The sequence below is a fragment of the Heloderma suspectum genome, chromosome 6 (genome assembly GCF_057233095.1).
Source record: "Heloderma suspectum isolate Gila_16-S chromosome 6, 16-S_ref, whole genome shotgun sequence".
NCBI classification, from domain to species: Eukaryota; Metazoa; Chordata; class Lepidosauria; order Squamata; family Helodermatidae; genus Heloderma; species Heloderma suspectum.
In genome coordinates, this window is record NC_139463.1 from 122,348,807 (window position 1) to 122,361,470 (window position 12,664).

The 12,664-nt window shown below is 45.0% G+C and overlaps 2 protein-coding genes across 2 annotated transcripts; both read right to left on the bottom strand.

Moving 5' to 3' along the window:
- Positions 1–3,968: 3,968 nt before the first annotated feature.
- On the bottom strand, positions 3,969–9,705 carry LOC146342960 (vomeronasal type-2 receptor 26-like). Its single transcript, XM_084808099.1, has 4 exons — positions 9,415–9,705; positions 6,582–6,803; positions 6,158–6,284; positions 3,969–4,879 (listed from the first exon to the last, which is right to left on the bottom strand). The coding sequence occupies exons 1-4, from the start codon at positions 9,703–9,705 to the stop codon at positions 3,969–3,971; spliced, it is 1,551 nt and encodes a 516-aa protein (XP_084664225.1).
- Positions 7,823–8,967, bottom strand: LOC146342961 (vomeronasal type-2 receptor 116-like). Its single transcript, XM_084807084.1, has 2 exons — positions 8,205–8,967; positions 7,823–7,953 (listed from the first exon to the last, which is right to left on the bottom strand). The coding sequence occupies exons 1-2, from the start codon at positions 8,965–8,967 to the stop codon at positions 7,823–7,825; spliced, it is 894 nt and encodes a 297-aa protein (XP_084663210.1).
- Positions 9,706–12,664: the final 2,959 nt, after the last annotated feature.

Genomic DNA, 12,664 nt, shown 5'->3' on the forward strand with positions numbered 1-12,664 from the left:
TCCAGCCTCGTCTTGAAGGCCTCCAGTGTGGGAGACCCTACTACCTCCCTAGGTCATTAGTTCCAGTATTGTATTGCTCTAACATTCAGGACGTTTCCCCTGATGTTCAGTTGGAATCGGGCTTCCTGTCACTTGAGCCCATTATTCCGTGCCCTGCACTGTGGTATGATCAAGATGAGTTGCTGGTCTTCTTCTCTGTGACAACCTTCCAAGTACTTGAAGAGCGCTATCATATCTCCCCTCAGTCTTCTCTTCTCAAGGCTAAACATGCCCAGTTCTGTCAGTCTGTCCTCATAGGGCTTTTTTTTCCAGTTCCCTGTTCATCTTTGTTGCCCTCCTCTGAAACTTTTTCCAGTTTGTCTGCAGCCTGCTTCAAGTGTGGTGCCCAGAACTAGATAAAGTACTGCAGATGAGGCCTAACTAGGGTTGGGCAGATTCCCTACCTTCCGGTCCGTGGGGAATCCATCCGTGGGGGGAGGCAATCCGTTCCTCCCCCAAGAATCCTCTTGGGCCGTCTCTGCTCTGCAGCGATTCCATGGAGCCACCGGCCAGCTCTGAAGCGTCAGCGATACGGCTGCCAGGCTGTATTTTTGGCTGAAGGGGACGTGACTAGGGATGTCAGAGAATTCTGCCATGGATCTCCCCCGAAATCTGTGGCGGAACAGCCTGCCACCCCCCCCCCCCGCCCCTCCGTGGATCCCCCCCGGGATGAGACTCACCTGGGGCAGATCTTCCCGGCGGCTGCGGCGGCGGCTGCGGCGGCGGCTGCGGCGGCAGTGGCCGGTCTTGTGACCGGATGCTGCGGCCACCATTTCAAGGCTTGCCTTGTGTAAAAAAAAAAAAAAGACGTGATAGGCTACGTAAAGATTTGCATAGCCTATCATGGCTAGGTTAAAAAAAAAAAAAAAAGGACGTGATAGGCTATGTAAATCTTTACGTAGCCTATCATGGCTGGGTGGGTAAAAAAACAAAACAAAACCCGTGTACGCCAATGGCGGCGGCTACGGCCGCTGCCATTTGCATTCCTTCTTTTTACCGTCTTAATCTACGTAAATATTTACATAGACTATGACAGTGAAAATCAAGGTGAACGCAAATAGCATAGCGGGCGCTATTTGCATCCCCTTTTGATTCACCGTTTTAGCCTACATAAAGATTTATGTAGGCTAAAATAAGGAATAAAAAAGGAACACAAATAGTGTCCGCTACACTATTTGCATTCCCCTTGATTTTTGCCATCATAGTCTACGTAGATATTTACATAGATTAAGACGGCCATAAGGAAGGAACGCAAATGGTGGTGGCTGTAGCCGCCGCCATTTGCGTATGCGGGTTTTTGTTTTTGTTTTACCCAGAGCCCTCCGCAGCCGGAAATCCAGCTGTGGACAGCTCTGGACTGGCCGGGCCGGGCCTGGCCGGCTGCTCCGCGGAGCTGCCGCGGAGCACAGCCGGCTGTTCAAGGATTCCGGGGGGCGGAACGGAGCGCCTCCCCCCCGGCCAGGATTCCAGGGGGAGGGATGGAACGCCTCCCCCCCCCCATCAACATAATCCGCGAAAGGTAAGTCACTTTCGGACATCCTAGATGCCTGAAGACAGAAATAGCAGATGGCAGACTAATCACTAATACCAATCTGCTGTGGTACAGAACTCTTGGATTGTTCCAGTGCAAAATACATGACTCAAAGCCTCGACCTCAGAATTCGCTGCACGTACCGAAAAAGCAGATATTGAAACAGTTAGAGCAGGCTACAGTTGTAGATGCAATGGGTTTTAAAAAATCCATACCTCCCTAGTTGGAACTATGTTTAGACTTCTTCTTTTTTGAAGGTCGTGCGTTTGGTATGGCAAGCTGATGCTGTGGACAGTGGAACCAATTAACTAGGTGGACTCTCTCCCCCCCCACACACTGGAGGCATTCAAGTTAATAGAATCATAGAATTATAGAATAGTAGGGTTGGAAGGGGCCTACAAGGCCATCGAGTCCAACCCCCTGCTCAATGCAGGACTCTAGGTCAGAGCATCCCTGACAGATGGCTGTCCAGCCTCATCTTGAAGGCCTCCAGTGTGGGAGACCCTACTACCTCCCTAGGTCATTAGTTCCATTATCGTATTGCTCTAACATTCAGGAAGTTTTCCCTGATGTTCAGTTGGAATCGGGCTTCCTGTCACTTGAGCCCATTATTCCGTGCCCTATACTCGGGTATGATCAAGAGGAGTTTCTGGTCTTCTTCTCTGTGACAACCTTCCAAGTACTTGAAGAGCGCTATCATATCTCCCCTCAGTCTTCTCTTCTCAAGGCTAAACATGCGCAGTTCTGTCAGTCTGTCCTCATAGGGCTTTGTTTCCAATTCCCTGATCATCTTTGTTGCCCTCCTCTGAAACTTTTTCCAGTTTGTCTGCAGCCTGCTTCAAGTGTGGTACCCAGAACTAGACAAAGTGCTGCAGATGAGGCCTAACTAGGGTTGGGCGGATTCCCTACCTTCCGGTCCGTGGGGAATCCATCCGTGGGGGGGAGGCATTTGGGCCATTTTAAAGGTATGCATTTTCAATGCATCTTGTAATATAATAGACATTCTTTGAATGCATCCCAACCCCACCAACCCCTGTGAACAGCCTTGTAAGCTCAGGAATGTATGAGCTCTGACCACAGGTTGTGCTCACATTTGGTTTTGGGAGGTGCAAGCAGGGCAAATGCTGAACAGAAATGAGCTGAAATGAATTCCTCATGCATCCCTAAGAACATTTAGCACTTCCTCATATTTCTTTATCTTGGGACTTATCACACATCTCCTGCAGTTGTCATTTGATATGCATCATTTTTCTGGTATGATTAAAATAGGCCACAATGCAATGTCCCCTAGGAAACATTTGGGTATATATGATATTTTGGTTTCTGGGAACCAACATTGGAACTAGGGCTCCAAGCTTGGAGCCCAGCAACAGTGCTTCCCCCATCCTCCCCAGCTCCCTTGTAGCCATGGCAGTTCTCTCCACACAGAATGCGTCTCCGTGCTCGTAAAAGCAGTGCAGAGATGTCAACATGGGGTGGTTGTTGGGGGCGGGCAGGGGAGGACACCATGGAAGTTGCTTTCCGCATGTCCTAGCCTCCTTCACTTGCCCTCCCCAAAGCCACCCCGAGAGGGGTGAAACGCCAGGTGGCTGGACCACAGAGTTGAGGACCCAGACTGTAAAATCTAATCTGTCTTTGTCTTCCCCCTCCTGCTAGCCCCTCTCTCAGGGGAAAAGAAGCTCTCTGTTTGCCAGCTTAGAGACACAGGCAAGCAGGGACTATTGAAAGACTCAGCAGTCCCATTACAATGGACTCAAGTGTGTTGCCATTCAGCGACAACTGGGTTTACCAAAGTGATGTGGCAGGTTTGTCAGCTGGGCCTGAGGAGCTGTGAATTAGGCTGTGGATTAGGCTGTGGATTAGGAAGATCACAGCCATGATTGATTCATAGAGGGGAGGGGCAGAGAGCACAGCCTGACTGACAGTTGGGAATTGTCAGTTTGGGGCATATCAGTTGGGAGAAGGCAGTTGGCCTGACAGAGAAAAGGCAATGGTGGATTCAATCTCAGTCTGTCCCTCTCCCATGGTGATGGAATTATGTGACACTTTAAATGATCCCAGAGTTAGTATAGAAAGGGACTGTAGCAACTTTGTTCCTTTTGCACTTCAGTATCTTTTGGGTATGGTCATCCTTGTTTTCCGTCTGTAACCCCTGCCTTTTGGCCATTGCATAAATGCGCCCCACTGTGAGCGTTTAATAAGTTCTGTGGAAATAGTTTAGAGATCAGTTCCTTCTTTACCTCTCTCGAAGTGCATAATACAAGCCTTGTCTAGAAGCACCCATATTCTCCATTCTCCAGTGATATGGAATTGAGATTGGCATGTATGGTGTCCTAGCTGGATCCTAGAGTGGGCCTACCATCTCCATGCCAGAAGACAAAAATACACATCGGGGTTTTTAGATTCCTCTATTTTTTCTCCTTATTAGCTGGTCCTTGTTGTTCAAGTCTGGCCTCATCAGAATAATGTAACATTTGGGGGGAAAGATGCAACCCAGTAACCCAGCACTGGAGGCTAAGATAGAGAAGATCTCGACAGCTACCATATATTTTCCCTTGGTGCTCAGGTAGGTTGGAACAAAAGACAACCAAACACTGCAGAATACCAGCATACTGAAGGTGATAAACGTGGCTTCATTAAAACTGTCTGGCAACTTCCTGGCTGGAAAAGCCACAGTGATGCTGATTAGGGACAAAAGTCCCATGTACTCTAGAACAAGGTAAAACATGACAGCAGACCCGTCATTGCATTGTGCTATGGTCTCTTCAGTCACTGAGTGCATGTCAACATCTGGGAATGGGGAAGAGGTTGCCAGCCACACAGCACAAATACTGGTTTGGATAAGTGTACATGAAAGAACGATGGAGTTAGACATTGTTTTCCCCACCCACTTCCTCATGTGGGACCCAGGTTTGGTGCCCATGAAAGCTACAACCACAGTGATGGTCTTAGCCAGCACAGAAGAAACAGCAACTGAGAAGATGATGCCGAAAGCTGGTTGTCGGAGCAGGCAGGTCACTTTCCCAGGCTGCCCGAGGAACAGCAAAGCAGAGAGGAAGCAGAGCAGGAGGGAGTTGAGGAGAATGTAGGTGAGGTCCCGGTTGTTGGCTTTGACTATGGGAGTATCTTTGTACTTAATAAACATTCCCAGCACCAAGATTGCGATGAGGGTTAAAAAAACAGCAATGGAGGCTAAAGAGATCCCTAAGGATTCTTCATAGGACAGAAAAACGATAATCTTTGGAATACACTGATTGTGGTTCTTGTTGGGATATTGATGATCTTCACATTGGAAACAGTCATCCATATCTGGGTGGGAAAAGGGAAGTCCATTTCAGTTGAAATGTACATGTTCATTGGAAGCACAATTATTATTGCCCCTGAGGTTTGAATAGCTTCATGTTGACTGTTATCTCCTCAGTTCCCTCTGTGTACATGACCTTGGTAAAGGGACTATAGAATTTTCTAACTATGCTGCTGTTCATTCCTATTAGAAGCCATAGCAGCAACGGTATGAGGTGGCTTCAGTGTTTATCTTCTTGACTTGATTTAAAGCATTTAAACTTGTTTAAGATCATTAAGCCTAACTATGCGCAATGTTTCTTTTCTTTACAACACGTTTCATGGGTAGTAAAAGTCAATGAACTTTAGGTGGGGTGAATCGCTGAACAAATGTGCAAGGTGACAGCCTTTAGAGAACTTTGCATTTGGCTGATTACTGAACACCATTCCAAGCATGGCATGCAAAGTTCTTGGAGCACCATGGCAAATGTCAGCATGAGTAACCGGCACATGAGGACTTCTGTATGCACAGCACGAAGCTGGATGCCAGTGCAATCTGTGCCTGCCATATGGGATGATGTCAACAGAATCCGCCCTAATTTGAAGTTGTGAAGAGATTCCAGTTTCTTATGTACACTGGAAATGCATTTTCTGAACAACAACAACAAAAGGGGCAGTGATTCTTACTCATTGGCAGACAGGCTGTGTTCGCACATAAAACTAGGTTTGTTGTGAACATGGTTTGTTGTTTTAGCCATGAATTGTCCTGCGGATGAGCAAACAACCTGTAGCTTGTTTTCCCTGCTTCTGGTTTCTTTCTCTCCTGCCAATTTTGCCCACCTTCAGAGCAGTTTCATTTTGGAGCTGCTCTTGCTGGGTGCCTCTGTTTCAGGGCGGACAGAAGTGCAAACAAGCCAGGGAAAAGCCACAGTTCTGGCTTCAGGCATCACAACCAGCCATTATTGAAACCGGTCAGACTTCGTAAGGCAACAGTAACCACAGCTTCTATTTGTGATTTATACCTGGTTATTAAACCATGCTTTGGGGATGGGTGCAGAAACAACGACAAGACAAATTTCAACAAACCACACCACAGCTTAGCGATATGTGTGGAGCAGGCCTGTGTCTGTACCCACAGACATTACTGTATTTCTCGTGATTTCTTTCCCTGAAATCTTCCTTAGGGGGATACAGACCACTGCCCCTCTAAATGGTCACTTGCAAATCATAGTAAATGTCCACTTCATAAGCGATCATCTGGATTAATGCTGTATGTTGGAATATATCACCCCTCTTATCACCTACCCTTTTGGTCTGAAATCTTCCCTTCTGGGCATGTAACACAATCAAAGCAGCAGAATTTTTCCCCTTCCTTACTTTGTTTCCATTTTGCAGCCTGGCAGGAGTCGCTGCACACAGAGAGGGGACACACCTATCCATAAACAAGATGTACACAGTCCATTTTTGGTCCACAGGTACAAATTATCTGGCTCCCTCACAGCCCAAAGCAACAGTAACAAGTCCTAGGAAATATTTACCATTTTCCAGGTCTAGAGAAAATACATAATTGTCTTCAATGGATGTAGATAATACAGATAATCGGCACTTTAATTTTGTACTTCTATATGTCTTCAACATGACACCAACTAGGATTATTTCAGAGCCTAACCCCCCCTGACAGAGTCCGCTTATGCAGTCATTCCTTGTTAGTACATCCTACAATCCACACCTGGTTAAAACGCCTGTTCCACACAATCATATCATCATTAATGATGAATCCCTGTTCTTCGCTGCGATCTAACCTTCCAATTTTCACTTTATGAAAGGATTTGTTTGGGAACGTAACCATGTTAGTCATATCTAATCCAGCTCCCATTTCTCTGTTTTCATTGAAGGACACAGTTTCTCCAGCTGAGTTGTTAAATGAAACTCCTTGAAGAAATGGGTGGAGCTAATTGAGAGAGTAAAGGGAGGGGTAACAAAGCATTCTTGAGACTCCATGCCTAAATTAAACCACAACAGCAACAGCAACAACAACATATTTCTCAGTGCTGATCCAGTTTTATCAAGCTTCAGCTGGCCAATACACTGCATGCAAATGCAGGTAATTTTAAGGAGTAGAGTATATAACATTGATACATTCTGTTCTTTTCTCAATAGGGATCACTGTCTAATGTAATGTTTGCTGCACAATTTTATCTCTTAGTTTGTTTATACCATTTTCATAACACCCTTCAGTTAAAAATATCCGAGGCAGTTTACGTCGTGTCATTCTTTTTAAAGGTTTTGTCCCCCACACTCCTCCAAAGGCTCACATAAGAACAATAACAAACGACACAGAACATCTCCTCAGGCTTGCAAAAGGACATGACATGAATGGAAAGGGGGATGAGGAGCAAACAGGAAAACTTGCAAACTTGGGCAAGAGATCTAAATATTAGAATAATCATTCAACAGCAGAGAACCATAAAAGAAAGCACTACAAATGATCACAGCATATATATATATATATGTGTGTGTGTGTATGTGTATATGTATCCATCCATCCGAAATTAAAACCCTTGGGTAAAAAGCTCTTCACCTGCAGGATAAGCATTATCCAGGTGAACCTCCCTGGGGGTGGACGGGGAGGAAATTTCTTGGCTTGCCCATATCTGGACATGATCCTATGCATGTCTAGAGAGAAAAAAGTCAATGCTGGGAGTTGCAAGAATTTTCTCCCTGTCTATACATACCTAGGATTGCACCCTTAGATGGCTTTGGAAAGAGATTAGAGGAACTCAAGGAGGATACGTCTATCAATGACTAATAGTTATGATGGCTTTACGCTACCTCTACTATCACAAGTGCTCTGCCCATGGGTTTCCTGGATGCATCTTGTTGGCCTCTGTGTGAAACTGATTTTTCAGATTCTACTAGTTGGGACTAGGTGTTCCTTAAGTTTTCATGATAGCTATGGTCAGGCTTTCTTTATACGGGAGTGGTTGGAGTAGTAGCAGGTGCACCAATTCTCGAGGGAGAAAAATGTTCCATGTCACCGATGATGCGTATACCACTGGTACAGAGCTGCATCACTGAACACTCCAACTGTGCAGCTGACCCTTTAGGGGGCATTTAACCCAAGGGAAAACAAGTTGAAAACCACCTCTCTGGACAGACCATGCAACATCCCACCCACACACCAACAGTTCTTCCATCTTGTTGGGACTGCGCTTTGATTCACCTTTTCATAGAGGAGGAAGTCGGATGCTGTCTCTCTCTCCTTGTGCAAAACCATTCGTGAAAATAAACACATTTTATTATGAAGACATTACCTTCCAGGGCTGGACATCTTGAAGTTCAAGCCAGTTACCCTGTATCTTTGCTTGGTGGTTGGATCTAGTTGAATACAAGTTGTGTAAAGCATGTGCCACAGCATAGACGGCATTATAGACACTGTAACTGTGGCCAGACATGCGCATTTCAAAAACGGCTGCAGGAAGGGTATCTAGCTTCTCCTCCCCAGTACATGTTTTATCAACATTCACTGGCACCTTGGAATTTGGAATTGAACAGTTGAATGCTTGCTCCCAGAAATCCTTGATAAAGCCATCTCCCTCTGTACTGTAAAGTCTCAAGTTCTGAAGATATGCCTGGAAGTCTGGAGGTTCATTGGAGTGAACTGCAAAGAAAATGGTGCCTTCAAATATCTCAAAATCCCCACTCTGTAACAGGCTGTTTAATGAAAAATCAACCTGGGCTGTCATGACCCACACCTTTCCAACAGATGTGTCTTCCTTATAATCAGGATCTGCTACAATGATTAAAGCAATGAGCCATATCAGAGTCATAGTTTCACCATAGACAACCAATGTTCTAGCTTTCATATCCATGAAAGGTACATAAATGCGCTGGGCCCTGATACCAATTTCATGAAAGGCATGAAGATGACCTTGGTTTGGGATTCTTTCTCTGAAAGCTGAACAAATGCCATTCTTGGAAAGCAATGGCTCCATGACCTGCAAGAAATGATCTCCACTGTCATCATCCACAACAAGGAGTCCAACCCAGGTCCATCCAAAATGACGAAGTAACAAAATAATCCCCATGTACTGAAGGTTTTCATTTGAGACCATGCGATAAAAGGAAGGGAACTTTGTTACCTCAGTCTCTTCTAGGGCAAATGACCCATATGTGAGCTAAAAGGAAATGAACAGATATTATATATAAATATCTGACTGCATATGTACCTGACTTCCGTTTTAATATTGGATGAGGTAAATTCCCCATTTGAATTCCCAGTTTCAGTTAAAAATAGTGTATTAAATGTCAAGCCCTCTTCAGATTGAAATGTGGATGCAGTTTCTGGGAAACATTCATGAGCAATAATTTCTTACAAATCCCTTAGTCTACCCTTTTTTCTCTTCTTCCAGCTCTCTGAGCCCGTTTTCCATGTGGCTTGTTTTCCACTCAGTCATCTCTCTCCTTCTTAGTGACCCATATACTCACTCTCAGAATATCAAGAGAATCTTGAGTTACATGTCTGATCTGTGAATTCCCACTCCCCCATGCAAAGGTCTTACCTGTGGAATCTTGTAGAGACTTAAGATGTCTGCCATATGGAAGGAGATATCGGAGGCAAGTCCCCCAATAATGGACATTAGATTTTTCTGGGTGCCACAGGCATAGTTGGGGACAAATCTGTGTGATTTGAAAAGCAGATCGAGAGTGGTACGATATGTCATCCTCTCCTGGTAATAACTGTCATAGATGTGGAAACCCAGTGTTACATTGGCCAAAATCTTGGGATTCTCATTGATTTTATTTATTGCAAATGCCAAGGCCAGGGTATGCTGGTAGAACTTTGTCACCATGCTGTAAAGAGAGTTATACACTGCTTTCACATTTGAATTGTTACAATGTGTAGCATTATTATACCATTTAGAAGTTCTATCTGGCACCATACAGATTCCGGACTATTAAAGTACAACTTGACGAGTAACTTTCTAAAATTGGGAGAGGGGGAGCCCTCATTATTGGAGAAAAAGATCCAGACAGAGAGAGAGAGAGACGGAGATCCAGAGAGAGAGAGAGAGAGAGAGAGAGAGAGAGAGAGAGATCTGACTGAATTAGAAACAGTTGTCCTATATACACATGAAGCAGGACAGCATGGGACTTTTCTGTGTCTGGGGTCCTGGTTTTTAAAGGAATTTCACCCTTCCAGGGGAGAAGAACATGGACGTACTGCTTCCATGACGTGGAAGGTAAGGCAAGCAGTTCTGACACTGTTTCTTTGCTTTTGGGGACATGAGTAAATTTAAAAGTGCCTTAACTCTTCTCGGTTTTTTGTTTGTTTGGTACAGTGAGCTGGGCTTCACATGCCTCTTCCGCACACTCCCTTAGGTGCCCTTTTCAACCCACTATCTCTCACATTCAGTTTGTGCACATGCATGTACACCTAAGCAATTCACAATATTGGGGAAAATAATATAGTAATAAGTCCATTGAGAAGACATTGTTCTGGAGAACCATTGAGCCCTATTACATGGGAAAGAAGTTGCACCACTTCCTGTGGAACATGGGTGGGAGGGTGCTGTTGCACTCATGTCCTCCTTCTGGCTTTCCCAGAGGCAACTGATTGGTCACTGTGTAAGCAGAATGCAGGACTAGATGGGACTTTGTTGCGATCCAACGTAATCCCGCATAACTCTTCAACACTGAGTCTGCTGTGGGTCCATTAATGAACCAATAGCGAAGAACTAAAACCCCACGAAAAACAGATCACTATGGTCAAACTGAATGTGTTGCTAAACAGAGGACAGCCTATGTTTTTCTCTCTCTTTTTTATGGACAGCCGACATTGGCTGCAATGATCTGTATTAAGACCATTGCACATGAGCGGCTGTTTAATAAGACTCCATCTTGTTAATATTTAAAACACTGAGGGATTATAATGCTGGTATGAAATTTAAAACATTTACTAGCTTTACGTTAACTATAGAATTCCTCTTCTGTAGTCGTAGTAGCAATAATAATAATAATAATAATAATAATAGCAACAACAACAGCAACAACAACAACAACAGAAATCTGTTCCACACATATGCTCTTCAAGAATTCTGTTTCCTGCTATAGGGTTGTTTCCAATATTAGTCTAACTGAAATCCACTCATTTCAGTGGATCTTCTTGAAGCAGGAGTAAGATTGGATTCAGCTTCAAATTCATGGGTTTCAAAACTCAGATTCACAAATAGGGAAGAAGAAGAAGAAGAAGAAGAAGAAGAAGAAGAAGAAGAAGAAGAAGAAGAAGAAGAAGAAGAAGAAGAAGAAGAAGAAGATCCCCTTACATTGGAAGATCAAAGCCTGGTTCCTGAGAAGGGTGTTCCTTGAAGGAAACATCATAGGAAAGAAAGAGGATCTGTGAGGAGATCCCACCAACGAGGAGGTCCCCTGGCTGAAACCATTCATGTTGCACAGGGAGGGGATCATTTCTAGGACAAATCATAGTGTCTGCTGTGCGTGCCACGTGAGGCAGCAGAATCAGGAGCCACCCCAACATCATCTCCATCCGAGACAAGGACTTCTCTCCTGGTGCAGACACTGCTGTGCTCTCCTGCTGCAGCCTTCTTGCTGGCAACGACCTCATCTAAGGAAGCAGCAGTGGATGGCAGCCAGCTGTGCCAATGCTCTACATAAAGAGAAGCCTTGTCTTTAACATATTATAACTTCTTGACACCCATCCATGGGATTCGGGGCGGGGGGTGGGGCATGGCTTGAATGATACGCAGCTTGAGGCCTGGAGTAGACAATGAAGGGGGGGCACTTATGAGTGCAAGCTGATTGTTATGAGGAATCAGTTCCTTTCAGGGAATTACAGGGGAGATAATTCCCTCTGCAAAGCTTGACCTCCCCGGGGCACCACAGTAAACATTTCTTTCCTCCTCTGCTCCCTTGTGTGGCTACGACTCAAGGATGGGATCAAGGGAATAACCATGGGCAACACCAAAAGCAGAGCTAAGCCGTAGACGGAAACTGGACCGATGGAAGACTGATTTGCCCTAAAACTGGCAGTCCTCCATTTGAGCTGCTTCTCCTTTCAATCCATCATGTTCATTATGATAACAATAATTTCCCTCTGTCTTTCTTTCCTTCTTTTTGCCGGTAATAATTTATGGACTTTTGCATCACCACGTTTTGTCCAATCAGGGGGTGAGTGGGGATTTCTGCTACCAATTCTGCATGTGAGGGTTAAACCCTCCCTCCCCCAGTGCCACAGCAAAGTTAAAAGACTTTTAACAGTGAAATTGTTGCTAAAAATGGATGCTAAAAAGCTGGGAAAATAAAAATATCTTCACCTGGCAAATGAAAGAGCACAAGGTAGTTGCCAGGCAAACCTCTCTAGGGAGCTCATTCCGCAGCCAGGGTGCTACAGCGGAAAAGGCCCTCTTCCTGGTAGCCCCCCACCACACTTCCTTTGGCAAGGGCTCCTGGCATAGGACCCCCGAAGATGATCTTATTGTCCAGGCATGTACATGTGGGAGGAGACAATCCTTCTGATAACCTGGCTGCATATTCTTTAGGGCATTGAATGTTAATAGCAGCACCTTGGTTCTTGCCCAGACAAGGACAGGCATCCAGTGAAGTTGGGAAAGTACTGTCATGTTAGGATCACATTGACCAGTATGCATTCACAGTCACACTGCCCTGCTTTGGATCAGTTGAAGTTCCAGACCATTTTCAAAGGCAGCCCCATCTCAAACATTGCAGTAATGAAGATGAGAGGTTATCAGAGCCTGGAGAACTGCAGCTAGGCTATTTCTGTCCAGCAGGTGT